Source organism: Alosa pseudoharengus, unplaced genomic scaffold (assembly GCF_046254945.1).
Source record: "Alosa pseudoharengus isolate Yale_2024_CS ecotype anadromous, Long Island Sound unplaced genomic scaffold, YU_APseudo_1.1 YU_APseudo_1.1_scf_15, whole genome shotgun sequence".
Taxonomy (NCBI): Eukaryota; Metazoa; Chordata; class Actinopteri; order Clupeiformes; family Clupeidae; genus Alosa; species Alosa pseudoharengus.
The window spans coordinates 26649460-26674393 of record NW_027468620.1 but is presented as its reverse complement, the minus strand read 5'-3'; the positions used below and the strand labels follow the sequence as shown (position 1 = coordinate 26674393).

The 24934-nt window shown below is 40.8% G+C and overlaps 2 protein-coding genes, 1 long non-coding RNA gene and 1 pseudogene across 4 annotated transcripts; 1 reads left to right on the top strand and 3 right to left on the bottom strand.

Annotated features, from left to right (window-relative positions):
• Positions 1-1450: 1450 nt before the first annotated feature.
• Positions 1451-6274, bottom strand: LOC143124488 (glutathione S-transferase omega-1-like). The gene is made up of 7 exons (XM_076286062.1): positions 6199-6274; positions 6013-6073; positions 5149-5257; positions 4133-4355; positions 3565-3666; positions 2250-2356; positions 1451-1937 (listed from the first exon to the last, which is right to left on the bottom strand). Exons 2-7 carry the CDS (start codon positions 6041-6043, stop codon positions 1787-1789), a joined length of 723 nt encoding a protein of 240 aa, XP_076142177.1. The 5' UTR covers positions 6044-6073; positions 6199-6274; the 3' UTR covers positions 1451-1786.
• Positions 6275-8128: 1854 nt separating this feature from the next.
• On the bottom strand, positions 8129-10791 carry LOC143123826 (swi5-dependent recombination DNA repair protein 1 homolog). The gene is made up of 3 exons (XM_076285110.1): positions 10631-10791; positions 10069-10422; positions 8129-8434 (listed from the first exon to the last, which is right to left on the bottom strand). Exons 1-3 carry the CDS (start codon positions 10730-10732, stop codon positions 8243-8245), a joined length of 648 nt encoding a protein of 215 aa, XP_076141225.1. The 5' UTR covers positions 10733-10791; the 3' UTR covers positions 8129-8242.
• Positions 10792-12397: 1606 nt separating this feature from the next.
• On the bottom strand, positions 12398-17584 carry LOC143123936 (tryptophan 2,3-dioxygenase A-like; annotated as a pseudogene).
• Positions 17585-23263: 5679 nt separating this feature from the next.
• Positions 23264-24579, top strand: LOC143123825 (uncharacterized). 2 transcript variants are annotated; one of them, XR_012986912.1, is made up of 5 exons: positions 23264-23367; positions 23466-23630; positions 23724-23816; positions 23927-23995; positions 24097-24579. It is a non-coding gene; the product is annotated as an uncharacterized LOC143123825 (long non-coding RNA). The 2 variants fall into 2 exon arrangements; XR_012986911.1 differs by lacking the exon at positions 24097-24579 and having other exon boundaries at positions 23265-23367; positions 23927-24046.
• Positions 24580-24934: the final 355 nt, after the last annotated feature.

Sequence of the window (24934 nt, the reverse complement as noted above, 5' to 3'; positions counted from 1 at the left end):
GTAACTCTCCAATAGTGGTTCTTATGGATTCTTTTGCTCCATGGACTCCATACTGTACGTGGGGGCAAGATAACCAAGGGTCTTTTTCCAAGCATATTTGTCACATTTCTAAATGATTAGAACCTTTTAATCAATTGTTTTTGTAAATATAGGCATTTTTAACAAAGTACCTAGTTGTCATAGACATTCTCTAACACTTTCTTTTTATTTAAATTTAATGTATTCTCTTGACTGACTAGAGGATTTAGCCTCTGTGTGACTATTTTCATACCATAGTAAAAAAGAAAGTCATGAACTACTTCTGAAAGTTCACAGGCACTCTGATTAACTTAAATAAATTGAAATTAGTTAGGAAAATGCTTCTGTTAGGTTTTGTATATAAGATTTTTCAGGGGTGCCAATAATTGTGAGCCACGTTTTTTAGTTAGAAATATTTATTTCTTTATGAGATTTTCCTTTTTCTCAAAAGATTCCCTTCAAGATTGGATTTTTCCTATTTTTTTTCCATTGTGAGATCACAATAAATCACCAACTGATTATTTTTTATACCGGTTTTAGTCAACTTTAGCAGAGGTGCCAATAATTCTGGAAGATACTGTAACACTGATACTGTGTGTGTGTGTGTGTGTGTGTGTGTACGCAGGGCCGGAGGAAGGCATGGGCAATCTGGGCAATTGCCCAGGGCGCCAAACTACCAGGGGCGCAACATGGCGAGCTATGGACTACAACATTGAAAACATGTTGATTATCAAAGAATGGCATAGACGGTTTATGCGGGAGCAGCAAGTAATTAATTTTCAGTGATATCGGTTAAATAAGTCATGAATGAGATGTTCAAAGTCTAGTGCTGCAGAATACAGAAAAGTGCACAGGTTGAAAAACTTTTCTCCAGTATATGATGAGGGCACTGATCTTCAGCCTGAATCGCCAGGTTGCTAATAGTGGAACTTAGCAGAGGGGGCGACAATGTAATAAGGTAAATCTGAATCTGAATCTTACATGTCACCAAATCAGGGGAGCAATGAGCTCATTTCCCTGCAATAAGACGGTCCTATCGCGGGGATACCATCATGTTTAAATGCACACCTAACAGACGGCATCATATTCCATAGGTAGTCCGATTTCTGTAAAATAGTCTGTAATAATAATAATAATATGTTTATATTAGGTGAAAGCCTAACTGCTTATTTGTAGGCCATCATTGTTCCGTGAGGCCTGGTCGCAATTGTCCCGCAACATTTTATTATTTTTCTGTGCGGTCCAGTAGCGTTGGAAAGTACATAGTAAATAGTACAAAGTGGGTGGAGTTTGTCATGGTCAGAATTCTGAGGAAGTGTACCAAACTGTTCCATCAACAGAGCATGGGAGATGGTGATATACAGTATTTCTCCTCTTTGCTGATGCTCATGATGGGTTCACTTCTGAATTCTTGCCTGAATGAATAACTCAATTGAATTGAAACAAGACTGTCTTTATTTACTAATAAAGGCAGCTGACAACAATTTGTAAAAAAGATCTAGTCACGAAATGTTAATTTATATCTCAAACCCTAAAGTGCTAAAATGAAAACACCAAAAAGACAGTTTTTCCTACATTAAAAAAATAGAAAATAAACCATTTTGTTTTAATTACAAAAGTCCTTATTGAAATTTCAGTAAGATCAGTGACTTCAGTCCCAGAACCTTTCCTCTTCACCCGTTTGCTTCAGTCAAATCAACATTAAAAAGACTAGTCAAGGTCAGGCTGCCAGAAATCATCGATGTCTCCATCGCAGTCACCATGGAGCTCACAGCCCATAGTCATAATCTGGTTTGCCATCCATGTAGGATTTGTAAAAGGCCTTGTAGGTGTCAGTGCTGAACATGGTGGCCTTGACAGTAGGGTCCTGCAGCATGAATTGGACCCATTTCTTGAATTCAGCATTGCCATCCAAACAACTGAAACAGATGATCATAACAACTCCTTATGGTTTGATCTCAACTGGGCACACAGGGTAAGAGGCAGCATATACATTGTACAAAAAACAAATGTGATGAGAGAAATATGCATGCCACAACACAAAGTATCCACAATCGAGGCACTATATTTCATTCCTAATATTAACTATTCAAATGATTTTTGCTGAAATGGACTGGCATTACACGAGTGGTTTGTGAGTTGTGACATTTATATGCCCGTGAACTCTGGCCGAATTCATTTCCTATCACTCAAGGAGACCAAGGACTTAAACTGTGAGTGTGAACACGTACTGCGTCAACTCCATCATCTCCATCCTCTCAAACCAGGGCCACATCATGTAGTCGATCATCGAGACAGAATCTCCTCCAAAGAATTTGGTTTTCTTGTTGACCAATACCTGAGAAAACACAAAGCACAACATCCACCCAGACAGGTGAAACAGGTGGAAAGAAAGCATTCATTATGACAGTGAATACTGCACTCTAGCAAAATGAAATGCATATGCAAGTATACACTAGTCTAGCTATGCTGTAAGAGTTGTACATTTCCATTGCTCAATTAATGCAATCCAGTTCTCATGCAAGAAAAAGTTTCAAAACCAGTCTCACTTCCTCAAAATGTAACTGGAAGCCATTGAAGCTACATGACGATAGTTGTTGTTTTCTGGAGTTTCCTTGCTGAGTGTTCAACGTTGGAAGATTGAACTTTGAGCCAACAACTAGTGGTTGTATTGCTTTTCAGTTTCAAGTGATCTTGAGACACCCAGAGCAGTGTTTCCCAAAGTGTGGGCTGTAAAGGTATTGCAGGTGGGCCACGAGAATAGCCGACATTAGCCTCATTAGCCCCATTTTTAATTTATTTTAAATTTTGTAACTAAGATTGATATAATTAGAAGCGAATGCTTATACATTTCAAATTCAAAAGTACCTAGAGGTATTTGAATGAAATTAAATTAAATATAAGCCTATTCATCAAACTGACGTTAATTTGATGTTAATCCAGAAAATTTTTGATGGGGTTGTCATTGACAGACTATAGGTAACGCTAAACTAAGCTATAGCACGCAAAGGTGACAAGCGGTTCTGTTTAAAAAGAAGCTGACTTGTTCAGTTTGTTGTACATCTTTCTATGGCCCGAACAGTGATAGCGGTGGACAGTTAGCTTATTTACAGTTGATTCCCTTGTTGCCAAGCCTGCTTCCAACCTCCTACTATGGTTGTTATAGTTACCATTCATAAGCATTGATGGATCGGTGATTAAACTTTTTTCTACCATATCTACTTTATAGGTGTCCCGTTATTTATAATGAACAGCCATCCACCAGCCAATCAGATCTGAGATTCTCTCCGGGTGATAAAGTGTGTAATAATGGAGCGGTGGTTGTCAAAATAAAGTTATTATGTCTCAAGCAAATCAGAATATCACAGTGAACCAGTGAAGAACAGGACTCGTTGCAAGTACTCTAATGACTATGAATAAAAGTTTGCGCATGAGTGTCCATCAGATCTGATCCATTAGTGTACCCCCTATGTCATGTACAAATCAACACACGGGAGGTTAACACAAAACCGTATTCTATTAACATCTGTGGTGATGACTGCTTACCTCATTTAGTTTAGACAGCCTCTCCTTCAGCTCTGCTTCTAGGCTTGACACATCCTCACCGTTCTTCTTGCCCATTGGGATCTTATAGAAGTACGGAGTGACCTGCGAGGCACAACCATTTACATGCAGTATTCTTTTTCAATAGCAGCCCAATCATTTTCACTATAACTGCTGAAATGAAGGTGAGAGCACCTAATGTAAAGGAATATCAGAAAAAAAAAACATATGAATCACCCATTTGTATTTGAACACGGGCAACTGCAGCTCTAACTCCAGTCAGATAAAGCACATCAGGTGGGTGTGGGATAAAGTGCCATGTTTGAAGTCAGTTATGCTGCTGTAAGCATACTCAACTCCAGCTAACCAATAATGGTGCTTCAGAGGAATGAAAATAAGGGGTGTATTTGATTGGCTGTTTAGTTGAAATATCAACAACCTTTTGCCATGATTGAGGATTGCACATGATGCACTGAAACAGCCTCACTGAGCACAGGAATGTGTGAAGGCTAATGCTGTTATGAAAGTGAGAGAGTCTTGTGTGTTCTCCCCAGCAGATGACCTGCATTACCTTGGAGAAATGTTCCAGAAGCATCTTCTGCTGAGCCTTCTCAAATGGATCAGAAGGGAGCAATTTCTTCTCTGCATACACCTCATCCAGATACTCGCATGTGATTGGTGACTCATAGATCACTTGACCATTCACAGTCTCCAGCGTTGGCACAAGTCCAAGAGGGTTCTTCTCCAAAAACCAATCAGGTTTGTCCTTCAGGTTAATGTTGACTGTCTCATGTCTGTGAAAGTAAAAAGGTGAAACATGTAGTTTCAGTCATCCAAAGTATCCCATTAAAATTGACCATATTCATGCAAATTTACAGGACACACTGATAAGATACTAATTGGTAATAATAACTATTCCTGAGCCTTTTGTTCATCTGGGATTTTCATTACCATTTCAAATAATACATTACAATGTTTCCAATCAATAACAATATGCATCATTCTTTGTTTTAGATATATGACAACATTGGTCTTTTAATGCACACACACCACGTCGAATAAAGAGTAGGTTTCTAAGACAGAAACCATCATTGCAACGGAGTAAGATTTGGTGGAATAAAGCAGCCTGTTACAATAAACAAACTACAGTGCATTTTCAAGAAAACGCTAAATATGGCTGAAGGCCGACAGTTGAGCTAAAAGCCCAGGCTACTAGCTCGCATGCCAGCAGCACTCTTGAGGTGTCAGGGAGTGAGGTTTACCAACGTTGCACAAGCACAACTAAGCTAGCTGGCATCCGTTACACTCACCCGCCTAAACCTCACTACCGATCTGGGTCACGGCACCAATGTAACCTGTGTCGTGTTGAACCTGCGTGATTCAACGTTCCACACACACAGCTAAGCTAGCTGGCTTCCGTTACATAACGTCGTCAGTCAATGAAATAAGATGTCTGTTAGATTTGTATAATATGTGAAAAGGCTCTAAACCAGGCACAGATATCCACAGAACATCTCTGTAGTGATCAAAGTGCCTTCAGTGTTTCATGGTCCACTCAGCTTCCATGGCTGTGTCAGGTAAACTCACTTGATGCCCTTGGCATGGAGCACAAGCCTGGTCCTCTGGGCAAAAGGGCAGAATCTCATGCTGTACAGCCTGATGTGACCCTTGGGAACAGGACCAGGAGGAGAACTCCCTGTTGAAAAGGACACAGATCACTTTATGTGAACAAACAATTAGCTTCCACACAATGCTACAAAAATGGGGCAAGGGTTCACTCTGATATCAACGTAGTGAATGGGGTGGGTGGTCCCCACAACCCTTGCCATTCTTGAACATGTTAACTGAATGGTTGCTATTTGTACAGGAGACCATACCAGTTACAGTACTAGGCAAGGACATCAATAACAGTTTCAAAATTAATGTTTAGGGTTTTAGTTTAGGGCTAGTTTTAGTAATAAACACACAGTGGTAGCCTATTTAATGTGTATCTGAATGAGATAAAAGATGCACAGGTAAATGTAATACTGAGTACAGGCATGCAAGTATTATGCCAAGATGACACAGCAGGAATTGCTGCTTTCACGTCAGAATGCATAGTCACTGTAAGTAGGCATAAGGAGGAGGTGTGCCAGCCCTAGAGTCTCCACCCTACTCTTATATACACTATGATTTCCACAGTGCAATTGTAACAGCGATTCAGCAGCAGGGAGGTAAAAAGCTGCGTCAAAAAGACGTCATTACAGTATTTACCAGACATTCAATGACAATTTTATGGTAAGATCACATCCCCCTACTCAAATTCAAAACAAAACCACATAGAACGCCTAACCTTATTCAATGACCTCAGATGAAATCACATTGCGTAACTGAATGCATTCATTGCAACCACAATGATTCTGATACGAGTCAGTCTACATTTAATTTAGAATGAGGCAACGTAGGACTCACCTTTCGCGAAGGATTTTTGAGTTGCTGCCATCGTTGTGGTAACAAGGGTAGGGTGGGTTATCTGCAAATTAAATATTGTAACGTCGTGTCAGCCTACATTGAATATGAACTTGTAAATGCTAGCATACAGATCCACAGATCCACACATTCAAACCTAAGGCTACCTACTTTATTTAGCCAACTCACCAGTCAGAATAACTCAGTCCTTGGCTCGCACGAAAGTATACCTGCGAAATATGGCTGCTTGGGCTGGACTATATTCAATTTGTAACCTACTTCCTTGGGCGGGCCTAAGATGAATTTCACCAATGAAAATCATCTATTTTGAGGGAGGAAAACGAGGGTTGTCAAAGAGAACACTGAAGCGTCCAACCATAATACCTCCATGCGTCCAACAATAGTTTTGTGCGTTTTTGATAATATCATAGCAATAGCATAATATCATATCATTGAGTCATGCATAAACGCAGGAATGTACGACACCGTTGAAGGAGTCGAGTAAAGGTGTATTAGCACTACATAAAAAGAGTAGACAATCATGTTCATAAGAATTTATGATAGGCCTGTGTGTGTTTACACCAATGCAAACTTGTCATACCATACTTTTCCCTTCCAGTCAACTTTCAAAAAGGCTTCAATACAGTAGCTGACTCTGCAAACAGCCAGCCAGCACTTTCTGTGACTTGCCCAATTAAGGAGGGTCAATGATCAGCAGTCTTTCCCATGATTATGGTTGTGGTGGAGAGTTGGCTTCTGAGTTAGACAGAGAGACACGGTGTTCCGAATCATTTCATTATTTTTTATTCTATTTGATGTGACATAATGTGTGTACTAGAACATACCCCCCCCCCCCCATCTTAACATAAATATTAAAATGAAGCCAACAAAGAAAATGCAAAAATAGAGCCTTTTGTGTAATTTTTCCATTTTGTGTAGTCATTCTAAATCAGAACCTGACACACAACCCAAACCGTCTACAAGAAACCTCAGAAATGCAGACTTTTATTGTCAGTATGCATTTTGGGTAACCAAAAGTCCTATGAGGAGTTTCCATAAGGCATTACAAAACGCATGAGCATACCTTGGCAAATAATGGTCTAAAATACTGATTTTTCATTTTATATTGATCTAATTTTGCACACAGCTTCGCAAGACCTGGTGCTAGGGCTCAATTGGGTTTCTAAAATCATATCAAGTGAGGGCTGAAATGTAGTCAGTTCAGAGATGCTTGTTATCTCGCAGAAAGAAAAAAAACAATATTCTAGGCTCTGTAACTGTAAGTTAGTACTTTTGTCTCTCTAGTATCTCTGTATTCTTTTTGTCTCTCTTTATACTGTGTGGAATTGTCCATCTACAGTCTCTCCAACAATTCACTATCCTGACTAGAAACATTTGCAATTTGCAAGCAATCTTCTAATCTTCTAAAAAATCTAATTCACCAGAGATAGGTGGATTAACTCTCAATTCACATAAGGTATAATGCAATTTAAGTTGATGGATAGTTTTAATCTAGGTTTTTTTTTCTGTAAATGACCTTACATTTTGATACCATGGCTGTTCAGAACGCTTCGCTTGATTAAGACGGTCCATTTTTTCCACAGTGGAAACATGTAAGCATGCAGATTTGCATTTTCTTTAGCTGAATACTCATGAATGTGCTGAAAGATGGAACTGAATAGAAACCCTGCTTTTTGACCTGATTGGTGTGGCTTGCCTCCTTTGGGACAGTTGCTAATATGTTATATGCCCACTTGTAGGATGCTGTGAAGCACTCAGACACTAAAAAAATCTGTTGTGTCTCACACCAACTACTACATACATGCATGACGTGTACGTAAGTCTAATGTGTACAGTAGCACAGGCTGACAGTCTCTGATAGATAAGCCTGCTGTTCTTCCAGCCATGGAGGAGAACCAGGAGGCCGAGGCAGAGCAGCGCTACCAGGAGATCTTGGAGCGCAAGCGTCTGGTGGAGCTGGCCAAGGAGCAGGCCCAGGACGTGGCAGTGCTGCGCGCAGAGGTGGAGAGGATGAGGATGAAGACCTTCCCCGCACTTGGCCAGTTCAAGCACAGCTGAGGCTCGACCACTGGGACACTGAGACTGCTCAGACCTGTGGTTTTTATATGACTGAGTTTATTCATATAAATATTTCACATATCCTAAAAAGTGTGTGAGGGCATTTATTTTTAGTACTTGTGCACTTTGAAATGTCTTTTTTTGTTTGTTCTGTTCAGACTTCTCTGAAATCATCCTCTGTGCGGTCATAGTGCAGCAGGTGGTCCTCCAGGCCGAATTGGTCCATGAGCTGGCCAAGGCTGGCTTTGCGACCGTCCGTAGGCAGGGCTGTCTGCAGCTCATACAGGGCCGCCTGCGCACAGTGACGCCACTTCACGATCAGTGTACGCAGCTGTGACAGATCGTTCTGGAGGAAGAAATGAGGACCTTTACTGTTACATCCAATGAAAAGTTGGAGTGTTAAGAGTTCACTTCAAGGTTAAGGGCACATTGATTAGGTCTACTATACACAGCTAAGGGAACAGTACATCTCTGTGTAGTTAAAACGTCCATTCCATTTGTCCCTAATCCAAATCTTCAACTAACGTTATACTAATTTCTCTTGAGCGTAAAATATAAACTGCTTCCACCGCGGACGTGAAAGTAATTGTAGGTGGATGTAATTACTTGACAAAAACACAGCAGACTTCGGCAGTATTCCAGATATCCAAGATTCAGGCTTTACTTTACAATAACGCGCATCAAGGGAGAATACTAGTGATGGGCAAATGAAGCTTTGGTGAAGCACTGAACCACTTTGAACAGTTGATTCGAAAATGGGTTCATTACTCGAAGCTTCAGTAACAGCGACCTCTCCTGGTGAAAAGCCAAGACTGCATCTAAATTATCCCGGCTAGATAGTGGACAGGAAGCTTTACTAGTGAAATAAATCTAGTGCACGCACCTAACCACCCCATCCCCCCACATACGTAGTGCACATGAATACGAATGGGATATCATTCTTTTTACAAATAAAGATTGATCAGGAGCGATCAGAATAAAGTTTTCCCATGTCTCTCTTATTGTAATAAAAATAAATCAATACGAACAAACTATGCTTGTCACAGTAGAGGCTACGAACCAAACGCAGTTGCAGTGGCAGCACGATTGGTTCGCGAGGCGGTGGTGCTGCAAACCACTCAGGTGATACATTCAGAGAATGAAGCAGTTTCTGCTTCGAACGTCATACGTCACGTGATTTTTCCGTACCAAAGCAACCTTCGGAGCAGTGGTTCAAATGGAATTGTAGTTAATGGTTTGAAGCACGTATCGAAGCTTCAGTGTCAGACTGCCATCACTAGAGAATACATCTTTCAGCTCGGAAGCTTCAACTTTAATTCTAACTCCCACCGGAGGAGTCTGGCCTTTTATGCTCAATTTGCAAGGGTGTGGTTCAAGAGGATGTCATAGGTACAATGTCCTGTGATTGGCCATCTCTTCCCGCTGTTTCCGTCAGCCACACCCAGACACACCTACACACACCCACTTAGTATCCAACATACTAGGCAGGCTCCTCAGGTAGAAATGTTATACAGGATGTTCTAAACATTTTTACACTTAATTCATTGTACTCCTTGTACTGAAACTATAAAAATGATACCAAACATAAATACATTTACAGTTAATAACACAAACATAGAATTCAGCTAAAGTTTAACCCAGGTTCTTTGTCTACCCGAAGGTAGAACAAAGGGGCTTGTGGAACAGGCAAAAGGTGCCCAGTGGGGAGCATTTCACACCTACATATGCATTGAATACATCAAAGCAAGAAAGACAGAATACACTTTCAATGTAAATGGAGCTAAGTCTCCAGCTAGTCTGGAGCAAGAAAAGGTCATACAAATAATTCCCATCAGACGTGTCTGGTAAATAACCAGCATACCCTATGTTGATAACTTGCCTGTTTTGTCAACAAGGTGACGTTTTGAAATGTACAAAAACAAAAAGTCTTCACCCATTACATTGATATATTACATATCTAGTCAAGTGTGCTACTGTTACCCTTTTCCGGTACATTTTGACCATCTGGAGCCTCCGCAGTGTCTCTGCCTTCTCTTTCACCTCCCGCCTCAGAGCGTCTCGCAGCTGAAGAATGTCTGTCTGAGGGAATTGTGTAGAATCCGCATGCGGCCCTGGAGTTTGCTTGATTGGCCGTTCGCAAGACAATTTTTCATTGTGGTTCAAGTCCATTTCCTTCTGTCCTTTCACCAGTTTTAGCTGTGTACTGCCGTTTGTTGTTGTGGATGCGGGAGAGTCGTCCTCTTCGTCCACATTGAGTCTTTTAGCCACTGCAAGAGGTGATGCGAAAGAGCGACGGCTTCTCTTCAGTTTCTGCCTCAGGGAAGAGCTCATAGTCTGGGCCAGGTACATTATTCAGACAGTTAGTAAAAAAAAAGTAATGCCACATAGACACATGTTTTCATTGCCATTATTATCCTAATGTTAGAATACGTTTATGATTTCTTTTAGAGATACAATCCAGCAGAAACAAAAATAACCACCAACCAACCAATCTAGTGCTAACTAGTTCAGCCATTCGTTTTTTTACAGCCTTTTCACCTACCCTTATCTCAGAAGATGGTTGTGGACTAACGTTAGCATCGACATCATTGCTCGGAGTGTGCAACACAGACAGTGTTTTTTGTGCTTTCGGTGTCGTGTCCATTATGTTAACATTGCTTGAAAATTAACACCAAGCGTTGCGATTCTACTCAGAGCTGCAAATTCAAGGTTGGTGCGAAAACATTAAATGTCACTTCCGCCTCTGCCAGGAACTGCGAAACAGAGGCATTTTGGGAGATTGAGTACTGGAAAAGTAGATGCAGTTTACGAAATGAATTATGTGTCACGATAATTTCATTACGTGGACGAAATGCATAAAAGAATCACGAAATCTGTTTTGTGACATTCTAAAACATTACTACATTTTGTGAGTCAGCAGTTTGCGGAATGTATTAGCCAGTGGGTCCCATTTAGAAGTGGCACTTCATTCGCGCCTCCCGTTATTCACAGAAATGCGTGAAATGTAGGCCTATTGCAACTTTTCGCCATGAGGTGGCAGCTTAAGTCCGCTGTAGCATCTTTTTCTATGACTCTGACACAGTCCTAACCAGTAGGTGGAGGTAGCCAAGTACCTACCTAAGCGCATACCATCCACGTCATTGGCGTGCGTGTGACAACCTACTCTTTGATTTTATAAAAAAAAATGAATGTTAAATGTTTCAAATCTATTATGCGGCTTGCCCTTTTGACCTACCCATGTCAAAACCCATCTGGTGAACTCGGATTACTGCTCTATATAGTACACTCATTTTTTTAATTAAGGCATTAAGATCCATTTCCAAAAGATGATTTTTTTTTATTCCTCTTTTTAGTCAACTCTTCTTCCTCTTCTTATAGGCACTGTATAATTTACAATGCACTGATAGCTGCCACCCCATGTTACTTTAACAATATGTAAATGTATAATTTCACAAAAGATAGATTTTAAGCATGACAAGCATTATGGTCTCACATGTCAACGTGAGCACTGGCAACGTGTCTTGAGCTCCCTGTTTTTAAATGGTTGGCCTTGCTTGAAAACATACTGTATGAGAATTTTACTAGGATAACTGGCTTCCAGTTCAGGTAACCCTACTGCAATACGTTCTCACACTGCAACTAAGTATTATTTTACTCGGAGTAGGCTTTGAGCAAGACAAGCATTAAGGTCTTACATGCAGGGGCGTCGGATTGGGGGCAAAACCACTACTAATTATAGGGGCCCAAGGGGAGAGGGGGCCCTTGAAAAGTCTGGAATATATTTTATTTTACCTGGGTTGAGGAACATGGGGGCCCATCAGGACTGCCAATGCAGGGGCCCAGGATCCTGTGCTACACCCCTGCTTATGCCGCAGACTTGAGCACTGTCAAAGTGTCTAGTGCCCCCTTGTGGCAATTTGCAAATGGTTGGCCTTGTGTTAGACGGCCTATTTTATACAGTCTATGACATACTGTATGTGATATTTATTTGGATGACAGACTAGTTCAGCTTTTATGACATAAGCTTAGTCTATAGGCCACAGTGTTTGTGAAAATGCTGAGTTATGAGTTTCAAAAGGAGAATAAATGTTTTTCAACAGCAACTGCTTGATGGCGAGAGCAACTCTTCAGCAATGCACAGAGAGAGAGGGAGAGAGAGAGAGAGGTATGTGTTGTTTAATTTAGCTCTGATCATGTTGATTAAGTAGACTCTTGAGTAGATTTCAAATCCAATCAAAATGCAAAGTTCAATTCAGTTTTAGCATGTGAAATAAGTCTAACTTTCTGTCTAATATGGAAGTAAGCCCATCTAAGAAAGAATTACGATGTTGAACATCCTATCACCATGCAATATTTGTACCTTATAACGGTCACTGGCAGGAACAACAACAAAGCTTTTTAAGAAAGTTTGGGTCTAATCTTATTAGTGATATATTCTGCTAAAATTAGAGAGCAAGTTGGTCTCTATGCATTTCAGTCACAAACACAAACAAAACATACATATTATTGGGAAAATATACATAAAACATTTTCTGCTGCTGATGATATTTTACAAAATGTGCATATGTGTGTGATAATGTGATATCATTAGTCAATAGGGATGAAATATCTATTGTTTGTGTTTAATTTTCTGGGAAAATTGTGGCTGACTAAAACGATGGCTGTGATCAATGTGGTATAGTGGTGTATGCCATTTTGACCAGGCTGGGCTTACCTCACGGTGGAACGCAAGTAATGGTACCCTGAGGATCCACCTGTTCCCATCTTACTGCCAATCATCCTGTGCACCATGCACATGTGGTGGTCTGGAAGATGGAGGCATTCATAGTCACTTTCATAGTCACTAACAATAATGCATAATGTTGTGTCCATAACAATGATATGAACATAATAAGAAACTGAGTAAAAATATAATCATTTCAGTCTGTATAGATTGGTTCTTTCACTAATACAACTTGCTGCTGTGCTGTCGGGTTTGATACTGGACGTTTTCAGTTGGAGTGTTGTTTGGGCTGTGGTAACAATCATGACTAGTGTTTGGTCTTTGAGGGCTCCTATCTGAGCTATCTCGTGGTATGAGAAAGAGATATATGTAAGAATACAACAGAGTATAGATCCACAGATATGTACTTAAACACATAAACTGCACAGATGCTAAAAAGTATTTTAAGAAATCAAATAAAATGGGTCATTAATTTCTTCACTGAGATAGCAAACTCTAGCTTCTGTTGTCAGGATTAATCCAACACACACTGACTCATCTGAGACACCTACATCTCCATTTGGACATGAGGGAGTCAATGTCCATCAGTGAGGTCAGCAGCTGGAACGGCACCTGGAAGCGAGGTTCCTCTCTGTCAGAACAGACCACAGGTGAGTGTCGAGCAGGTGGACATTGAACAGGTGAACTGAGTCGACACATTAAACTTGAGAAAATGAGGGGTGAGAGGATAGATGATCAAAACTGTGAGAGGTGAATGGACAGGTGGACAGCGTGTGAGAGAACATCTCACCTGTAGAAGTAGATCATGAGAGCGCCCTGCAAAGCTTTATATGAGAGGCGTCGCTCACCTAAGGACAGTAAAGACAGTATAAAGCAAATGCATGGGATCTTGACATTTTATTTGGATCATCAGCTTGTTGGGATTTTTGTAAGGATGTGACTGTTTAGAACATTTAAAAAGAACATGGAGATAAAACTGGATTGAAGTACTGGTCAACAAGACATTGAGTGGTGTTCAATTCTTACAGAGTGAGTAGCTAAACTTTGACTTAGGCATGGTGTGTTTGTGTGTGTGCGTGTCTGTGTCTGTATGCGATGATCATCCTCACCTTTACTCATCAGGTCATCATGTCTTTGCTCATCAAACAGGGATGTAAACAGGACTCTCTGCTTTATGATATCCTTCATCTGTTCATCTTTGTCCTCTGACTCTGGTCTCATCTGTCCAATTAAATTATATATGCCACTGTTTCCATGGCCCTTTTGTCTGATTACACAGTCTGACTGAATGTAACTCAATGAATGAATGAATGAATGAATGACTATCCCAAATGTTGCAGCACTGCAGATCATTGTTGACAGCATAATCATGATTTGAATCCATGATTACCACAGATGTCTGAGCAGACTTGATATATGAGTTTCAGGAGGTGATAAACAAACCTCTAGTTTCTCTCTCTCCCTCTTCAGTCCCTCAGTGATGTTGGCATCCAGTTTCCCCCAGAAGTTGAATCCTTTCTCCTCAAGGCCTGGGGTACATTCCAGCCATTGCTGCAGCACACAGAGAGCAGGATATACGTTTCATACACCATAGCCTCAGGCAATACCTGATACTGGAGAACATACATCAAGCTTCCATGTGTATCACTATATCCATATTACTATATTACTAAACACAAGGAAACCTTATTAATGTAGCATACTGTATGGTGTGTTGCCATGGAAAATGTCCTATAGTGGCCTGTATAGCAACAGGTTTCCTGTATCGTGTGTTCTATGTTTACAATAAATTCTATGCCTGTGTATAAACGACACCCAAAAACACACAAATGTTCCTGTGTGATGTGATGTGTATGGTGGCGCTTCACAGGTCATCACCTCCACCACCCGGAGCAGCGTGGGCTCCTGCTCAGAGCGGAGCAGCAGCTCGCTGTCTTGGCCATAGAAGTTGTCCCGGTAGTGCTGCCGGTTGTAGGGAACCCGCCAGTCATTGGGAACGCCAAACTTGTTCTCCAGGAGACGGAACTGTAGGCTCTGGAAGCCAGAGGCTGGAGACAGGTACTCCCTGGTTTAGGGCCCACACATGTACACACACACACATGTACACACACACACACACACGCCAATTTAAGTATATGTTACAGATGCATGCACCTAAATTCATATTGCTATAAAGACACAAATTTCAGAATGAAAATATTGGAATGTGGTCATAAACTAGCTTACATAACTTGGCAAACAAACAAATAAATAATGAAAGATTATCATCTGCTGACCTGAAGTCAAAGAAGTCCAAAGCAGTCATAGTCTCTAGAATAGCAAACTGGTCGACCAGGAGTTTAAAGATTGTGATTATCCTGTGGGTACGTGTGGTCACCTTCAACATGTTACGTCCATTTCGCACCTGAAGTCAAGTGAAACATTAGAACATGGTACTCCAATAACTAAAGTATCCACTGTTATCCATTATAACATTTATAAATGTTTAGTAGTATTTATTTTAAATCTTATAAGGGCCTTCACTTTCAAAAACAAAAACTCAATTTGTTGAAAAACTTTCTAAATGATTAATGACTGGTGGTAATTAAGGCATTATCTAGAAATATTTGTCCAACTTAGCCACTGCAATGCACACACACCCACAATGCACACAGACTTTTTTAAAAGATATCCCTCACTGAGTCCAGCTCCCACAAGATCTGCTTAAACCACAACTCATACGCTTCACCCAAGAAAAGAGGAGTAGGCTAAGCAGTTAAACATGATGACCCTTAACCCTATACTGGCATAACAGGATTTTCTGTTGTTGATTGATTGCAAGGCACATTAAGAAAAAATTGTTCGCTGCACACTCTAGGCCTATCTCTTAATTATTTTATTTCATTCCAACGTTTCGGCCTGTCATGACAAAGGCTGAAAGGCCGAAACGTTGGAATTAACCCTTTCATGCACACATTATGAAAAAAATTGTCTAGATTTTTTTAATATTGATTTTATTACTCTATATGAGCCTAAAACTGAAAAGCATTTTGAATTTTTTAAAAATATGATTTTATATAGAAGTTATTTTACTGTCCACATATGTGGACAGTGCGCAACAATGGGGTAAAAAATAATAAAGAGTAATGACAGAAAATATGGACCATTATGTGACTTTAATGCAAAAAACAACAGTTTTTTCAAGTACATCATAACAGTAATGATTTTAATGGCATAGAAGGATATTCTAAAGATGTTATGCAACATTACAAAGAGTTAAAATTTTAAATAGAGTTATTTATAATAGTATTTGATCATTTTTTGAACATATTTTGTAACAGATAACATATAAAATGATTTAAAAATATTTTGTCCAGTTAAAAAAAGTAGATTTTACAATCATATCATGTTGGTTATGTTATTAACTGCAGAAAAATATTTTTTTTACCATGTCAATTAGAAGATAATGTTTACAAACATCTCGAAAGATTTGAAAAATGTTTTAAGTTTCAAAAACTGATTGATTTTACAATCATTTCTGTAATGTTATGAACAGCATATTACTTTTTTAGCATGTAACATATTTTTTTTGTGTGTGTACTGTGTGTGTGTACTGTATGTCTGTGTGTATGTGTGTGTGTGTGTACTGTGTGTGTGTGTGTGTGTACTGTATGTGTGTGTGTACTGTATGTCTGTGTGTATTGTATGTGTGTGTGTGTGTTTGTGTGTATGTACTGTATGTGTGTGTGTGTGTACTGTATGTGTGTGTGTGTGTGTACTGTGTGTGTGTGTGTGTACTGTATGTGTGTGTGTGTACTGTATGTGTGTGTGTATGTGTGTACTGTATGTGTGTGTGTGTGTGTGTTTGTGTACTGTATGTGTGTCTGTATGTGTGTGTGTGTGTGTGTTTGTGTGTGTGTGTACTGTATGTGTGTGTGTATGTGTACTGTATGTGTGTGTGTGTGTGTACTGTGTGTGTGTGTGTTTGTGTGTGTGTGTACTGTATGTGTGTGTATGTGTGTGTGTGTGTGTGTATGTGTGTGTGTGTGTGTGTGCACTGTATGTGTGTGTGTACTGTGTGTGTATGTGTGTGTACTGTATGTGTGTGTGTGTGTACTGTATGTGTGTGTGTGTATGTGTGTGTGTGTGTGTGTGTACACACCACTTAGTCACCACCTAATGTCTTAATATATTACTCTTTGCAAAACATGCACACCATTCATTGGTCTCTATATATTTCTGTAATGTTGTCATTATAGGCAGTTCACATAATGTATAACATGTAGTTAGGTCATTATTTATCTTTACCAAATGTTTGTTTCTTTGTAATTTAAAGTAGTTAAATTCATATTTAAACAATACAAATAAAAAAACTTCCTAGTTACAAAATCAGATTTTTGGTCATTTAACTCCTCTGTTGCACAACGTCCACATACGTGGACAGTTGGTTTTTAGTGTCTATAAACTATATTTTACATCATATTTCATTTCTAAACACATAGAGTTGTTCAACACACTCTCCTGTACACCATAATATTTTTTTTCACCTGATTTTGCCTTCTTGAGTAGAAACTTTTTACAGATATGCCTGGAGGATTCAGCACATGGCCATTACTGTCAGCCATGTTGAATTGATGATGTCATCAAGCAGTCAATATTCCAAATATAAGATGATACATATTGTTAATATATTGCAATGGATCTATTAAAACTGCCCTCAAGTGGATTGGATTATATCAACATGATAAACAAATAGAAATCAGAGTTAAAGTTACTGTCCACAGATGTGGACATTGCGCATGAAAGGGTTAAATAAAATATTTTATTTTTGTCATTTTCCTTAGTAAAAAGATATATTCTTTGCTTTCTTCTTGACTCGGGGATTAACGTCATGTAGGCTATGCCAACCTTTTCAGCATGAGGACATGTAAAACCACGCAGCGACACAAACGTAAACAACGGGAGGAGAGAGATGCACATTTTATCTAGTCATTATTTTGAGTTTGTGTCAGCTAAACATGACAACATTAAGGTACATTGTACATTCTGTGCTGGCGACAAAGTGCTGTCTAGCTAGACATCCCAAGTCTACCGAAGTTTTGAGAGTCTCCCACATATTGATATCCTGACGCCCGCAAATTACATAAAATCTCCCGGAACCTAGAGCGAACAAGCCAGACCGGACTTCAAATCGCGTGTGCATCTGAGTTTAACCCGCACACAACGGAGAGGGAGAGAGAGCAGTGGTGCGTGTGTGCCTGCAAGCCATCCAAGACAGAGAACATCCTGGTCTGTTTTGCTAAATCAACCAATCAGTTTTCAGTGTAGGTGGGCTTATATCTCTTTTCTCCCGAACTTAATTAATCAGTTCAGTTAGTGTAACTAGGAACAGGAGCGTCATGCCACAGTCAATGCCCCTCAAAAAGGAACACTTAAAGGAGAATTCCGGTGTGATTTTGACCTAAAGTGTTTTGAAACATGATACCAGTGTGAACGTATGTCTCATAGCCCATCTCGGCTTGTCCCCTGCACTCCGAAATCTGGCGCTAGTTAGCCGATGCTACCAACAAGGCGGTCAATGGTGGTGCCTCGGCATCGGCATAGCCATGCAAATAAATCACAGTTTTACACCATTTACGAGGCTCAATGTATCTCCACACTTCATTGGTAGACATCCGAGGGCCCTGACATTTAAAACGAGACATTGAGAACTTTGAAAAAGCACTGGTAGTTTACTTACAAGACGATTTATACAGATAGTATCTTCACGAAGTTTAGCGTTTGCAGCCATCTTGAATTTAGTCACGATAAGTCGAGCGACGAGTAAGAATGAACAGGTATGATAAGGGATCAGATTCCAAAAATAATTCTGTATGCATGGATTACAGTTTCTTCCAGTAGCAGCAACTGGAATCCATGCATTTCCACTGAATTATTTTTGCTTAAATATTGCTGTGTAGCCTAGGCCTAACTGATTCAAAACATAGCCTTATCAGATAATATGATGGCTAGACCTGTAGGCTAGGCTATGCCAACAAAATAAGAGTTTTGATGAATAATCGCCTATGTTTGACTAGTGTTTCATTGCGCAAAAGAGCTGAAGCATTCAGCTACTTGTGTGGTGTTTTGTTAATTGTGTGTAATAAACTATTTTGAAAAACTAGCCGAGCATTGGCTAGGCCTATACTGCCTATGCCAAAATAGCAGCAGAACACGGTCGGATAACTCGATGGGCGCACAGGTGTTGCTCGAGGCAATGACGCGCGTGTGGAATCTTCTTTAAAAATGGCAACAGAATTTGACAGTTGAGTCAACGTTACTACAGGAGGTGAGTGCAACATTTTGACAGCCCTATCTCAAGCTTTTTTAATGTTGACGTTTGTCCGAAACTATACCTTAAATGATACATATCCTATTAAATGGAAACGAGACGTTTTAACCATAACCTCATTATAGGCTATAGCAGTGTTTCCCAAAGTCTGGGTCGCGACCCACGGGTGGGTCGCAGGAGATTTTATTTGGGTCGCCAGCACAATTTATGTTGTGTTATAGGCCTAACTGATACCATTTGTCATTTGATACCAGGAAAGCTAACAGTTCTATTAGGATGTAGATTGTTAACTACCACAGTCACGGTTTTGTCATAAAAGCTCATGAAACTGGCGCATGAAACTGGGGGACGAACGCATCGCAGAGGGGGTACCAGCATGGATATCTACCTCTCAAAATGAAACCGTTCTATGGGGCGCCTGCCATGTACCTCGCAGTTGCAAACTGCAAGGGACATGAATCCGCCTATTTGCACGAACATTAATAGATACCAGTTCCTCAACTTTACCGATTAAAATCTAGTGACCGTGCTGTCAACTAAAGCAGACATCCATAGACCGGACATAAGGCCATTCAATTTGCATACAGTTTCGATTGCAGATGCAATCTTTAAAGTTAATAGCAACCTCCTCATTCTTATTTCTGATTTAAAATGCACAACAGTGCATTATATTAGTCTACAATTTAAATGGGCATTTTAAACACTATTCCTCTCGTTTTCTACCTCGCTAACTCCAAAGTAAAGGCGCATTCTTCTGGCTATTGCGCAAACGCCTCTGTTCTGATATGACGACTATACAATATAATACAACAATACAATATAACGACTTGAGTTATTTGCTGTTTACATTGGAATTGACGTCCACAGTGTTATGGACCCATTTGTCTGCAACGCAACGTAGCCTACAACATTTTTTTTTAGAAATACAGGAACAGCTTACTATGCTGACGAATGACGACTGCGCAACATGCGAGAATTTCCCCTACTCTCGGATGCGCATTAAAACATATTGTAACGTTTAATGCACACGACACCAACGTTGTTCAATGGCAGCTTTATTGGCTCACGAACAAGGGCAGGGACTCAGACACAGATTACAATACACACAGGGCAGGTCAAGGAAACACACATACTACACCAACAGGGGAGGTCCAGCCCCCCACACGAAAAGGAACACACATGAGGGATAACTAAAAAGGGAAACAGGTTACGATAAAAACACCAACTTTACACTTCTAACTTAGGGGAATAACGACATAAACCCCCCGATTGTTCACCCTCGTGTCCCAGCATGCCCTTCGCTGGAGAACGCTAACACAGTCTTTATGCGCCGACGCTACATAGCTTCCCCAACAAGCCGTTGCCGTCCTCGGCAACGACCACGAGGTAGCCACATGCTAGCGTCGGCGCGCGTCGCCCGCCACTCAGTCCAGTGCGACAGTACCGCCAACTCACGTGGGGTGCACGCGCCTCAGGAGCTCACTCAACGGGGCGCCACGCTGCTAGCAATCCAGTTCGGGCGTGCTAGCAGCCACGTGGCCGACCCGCTCGTCACCAGCTCCCTCTCAGCAGCCGCCCTCAGGCTGCACTTTCCGCGGCGTGTCACCACGGCACTCCTCCTCTCCAGACGGGGCCCTAGGTGGCCTTACAACCGTCGACACTGTACCAAGCACCGGGGTTCGAGGGGGGCCAGATGAAGCTGCGCCAACGCCCCTCCGCTCCGTCGAGTCGCCAACCGGGACAGACAGGCACCGACTCCACAGCAACCGGACCGCGCTGAGCTCTCCCGCTGCAGCTACCGTCTTCGGCATCCCTCCTCGTGTTGCCATCTCGCAGAGCCGTACTGCTCTGTTCCCGGCCCGTTCCACTCCTTCGCGGCCTCGGCGAAGGCACGACCCCCGAGATGGTCGTGCTATCGAACTCCACACAACGAACTTTTTTCAAAAGGCGCCGGCCAACAGGCCAACTAGAACGGGCGCCCACACAGCACGGTGCCTCTCACACGCACCCAAAAGTTAAAACACACAAAAACAGTCACACTCTAGAGGGCCTTTCCGACGAAGCTGCCCCACCGTCGTGAGTTCGCTGCCCTCAGCGGCTCCGCCAACCGTCCATCGTCTAGGAACCTCTTCCTCGCCGCACTCCCTCGGCTCTGCTCACGCGTCGCGACTCGCCGTGGAGTCAGCGCCCAGGCCAGCGTCGTCTTCTCCGCGAACGCTTCTTCAGGCCCCTCTTCCGGCAAGAACTTCTCCCATGGCCGCAGGCAGCTCCAGACGATAGCTCCTCTCCTCCGTCGGCTGTAGCGATAAAAGGCCCCGAGCTTTTTAGTAGCCCTTACAAGGGCTCTCCCTGGATCCTCTTGCGTGGGCCTCCACCCAGTGGTATGGTCTTCCGCTCCCCGCTTCTCTCGCTGGGCGGAGGCCATGTTCGAAAGTCGCTTCTGACACCAATTTAACGTTTAATGCACACGACACCAACATTGTTCAATGGCAGCTTTATTGGCTCACGAATGAGGGCAGGGACTCAGACACAGATTACAATACACACAGGGCAGGTCAAGGAAACACACATACTACACCAACAGGGGAGGTCCAGCCCCCCACACGAAAAGGAACACACATGAGGGATAACTAAAAAGGGAAACAGGTTACGATAAAAACACCAACTTTACACTTCTAACTTAGGGGAATAACGACATAAACCCCCCGATTGTTCACCCTCGTGTCCCATCATGCCCTTCGCTGGAGAACGCTAACACAGTCTTTATGCGCCGACGCTACAGTATCTTTTCAGTAGTCATTTCCAACTTTTCACGCTGATGGTGCTCAAAATGCAACAAAACCGTGTTCAAAGCAGGGATCCTATAGCAATGTATGGTTGGGGGAGGCGGAGGCATAGAAAACTTGGAGAACCTGTGGCCTAAAACAATATTGGTGGTTGCAGGGTATTTGACGTGAAATGGGTCGCGATGGTCTGTCATTTTTAAAAAGTGGGTCGCCAGAAAAAAAGTTTGGGAAACACTGGGCTATAGCATAGCCTACAACTAAAGGTTAGGTCAACGTGTCATCGTTAGTGAACGTTAACCTTAACTTTTTGTTTAACATAACGTTAATGTTAGAGCTTAGCCTTATTTAGCCTACCGTTAGTTTGTTAAGTTATAAGATCGCATTATGCCTTGTACTATGCTTAAGCTGAATGTTAGCCAAATATTCTGTCTATTTTACTCCTTGAGCACAGACTTTTCAACTTCCCGTGTTTCCAACTCTCCTGAAATGAAAGCTAACATTAATGGAGGAAGTCCTGACGTTCATACTGCTGCACACAGATTAGAAGCTATAGGCTACAGTTCCTAGATGCTATTTGATTCAATTTCTATGTGGTAAGTGTATAGCATGAGGTACATTCATGCAAAACAACAACCAGTCATTTAAAATATAGGCTAATGCTACTCCATCTCTATGTTTAATTTCAAAGGTATCCAGTACCATGACATTTGTGCTGCTGCTGTATCTAAGCACCCTTTCCTCCGGGATCGCACAGGACCAGGATATGCATGCATGTAGATTATTAAAGTCATAAACATACAGGTAGGCCTAGTGGCTGTAGTGAGGGTCCTTTTTTAGTGCACCTAACAAATAGGGATAATGGGATGGGATATTCCTGTCAGGGGTATTCAGGTTGTTGTAGTCTGCGCACTTACAGATGCAATTGAATCATGTATGCCTACTATGACACTTCACTACTGTTGGTATGTTGCTTAACACCTGTATAAACTAGGCCATTGCATTTGAATTTTCCTTTAGGCTAATTGGTGTATATAACCTTTCATATTATAGTTGGTTGGGAATGCTAAAAACAAATCAAGAAGGAGAGAATCCCACCGAGCCTTCCTTAAATTGGATACCATCGAGCAAAGCATGGGAAAAGACAAAATTCATCACAGGCAAGTCACCTTTTCCTCACAAAGCAAAATGCATCTGTATCTCAAGCAGAAGCTTTCAGAATTACACTTCACTGTGATCCTTATTGATGTTTACTTTGATTCCAGGACAAAACTCAATCCAATGTGAGGGAAACCACACTTATTTTTATTTTTTTTTCTATTCACACAGATGCCTGCTACCCAGGATGCAAACACTGTAGTTCAGGTATGGTGTGTGTGTGCGTGTACATATGTTCACTGATGATCTTTTTACACTGACAGGTTGTAGATGTTCTCGGTGATGAAAGCGGATCCAAATCCAATGTAAGTTTTCAGATGATGATTAAACACCATATATTACTACTTATTACATTTCTTTAACCAAATTGACCTTTACTTTAAATTGAATGTAACACTTACAGGACAATGAGACAAAAATGAAGGAGGAGTGTTGAAAAGTAAACCCTGATCTAAATACGATTGAAAACAGAATGAGGAGAACAATCAGTGACAGAGTGGCATTTATTCAACGTCAGTCCACACAGGAAATCCTTACCGAATACCCAGCTTTACACCACATTTGAACTGTGAGTTAACATTTGGCATTTAGTTCACTGCAAATAATTTTTCAGATGTTCTTCTGCCAAGCAAACATGTCATTTGTTCTCATCTTTTTAAAGGTTTTCTCTGAAATTCAGCACCTGCATAACATTGACCTAAGTACCAATCTGCACTAAATCAGGCCTGTGAGGAAACAACCTACAAATACAAAGGTATTAAGAAGTTTTATTTACACTTCATGTAATTACTGCTATAAAACTGTATGAATTACAAGTATGTTATTACTGCTATAAGACTTATCCAGTGTATTGTTCAAATTCAGGACTCTTTGCAGCAGAGCGGCCATATCTGTTTGGGGACAATCCTGACAGGCTCATACGTTGTGGATAAGGTAAGAGTACCAGTCATTTGACACTGTTAGAAACTTCCCCTGCCAATGGGCTTGAATATCACCAATCACTATTCTAAATACTGTTATTCTGCACATTTCAGATATCAAAGACACCCGCACCTACCCTATGCATGAGGCAACCCCTTCGAGGAAGACACCACCATTACACTTTGCATGGACGGACAAGACGTCGTAACACCAGAAGATGTGTTGATGGGCATTGGAGCATTGCTAGCAGTTTATTTAATTTTCAATATGGAATACCCGAAGGTCGTGAACAAGACAAGTGTTTTACAGTCTATGTGTGATATTAAGACAAAAGAAAAAATCCCCATTGCCGTATTTCGGATGTCAAATTTCATACTCTAAATTAAATACTGTAGTTCAATCAATCATTTATTGACTTTCATTTAGATCAGGAAGTTAAAATTGTGCTGTTGTTAATAGCATTGTTTAATAGATGTTTTCATTCATGCCTTCATCTATGTAGCCTGTGTATTATTTGTTTATTTATATATTTATTTATGTATCTATCTGTCCATCCTTTCATGTACAGTATTCCTAATATTTTGCCATTGACATGCTTTGACACTTTTGATTAAATTCTTGCTTAAATACATCTGTTGTTTCATGTACATTTATCCCACATTATAATAATTAAACTAATAATAACAATAAAGGTTAATACATTCTAATAATAATAATAATAATAAAGGTTACTAATAATGAAGGTTCTGTAATGAACTTAAAAAGGTTCCTCAAGCAACCTTTGAAAAGGTTCTTCGAAGAACCTTTTGAGGTTCCCCCACAGTTTCAAATTGAAGAACCCCTAAAAGTTCCTCCAGGATCTTATAATTTTTACATTGTACATGAAAAGGCCAAACTACCAAAATCTACATATTTTAGCCTACTATCACAATTTCTATCAATAGGCCTTCC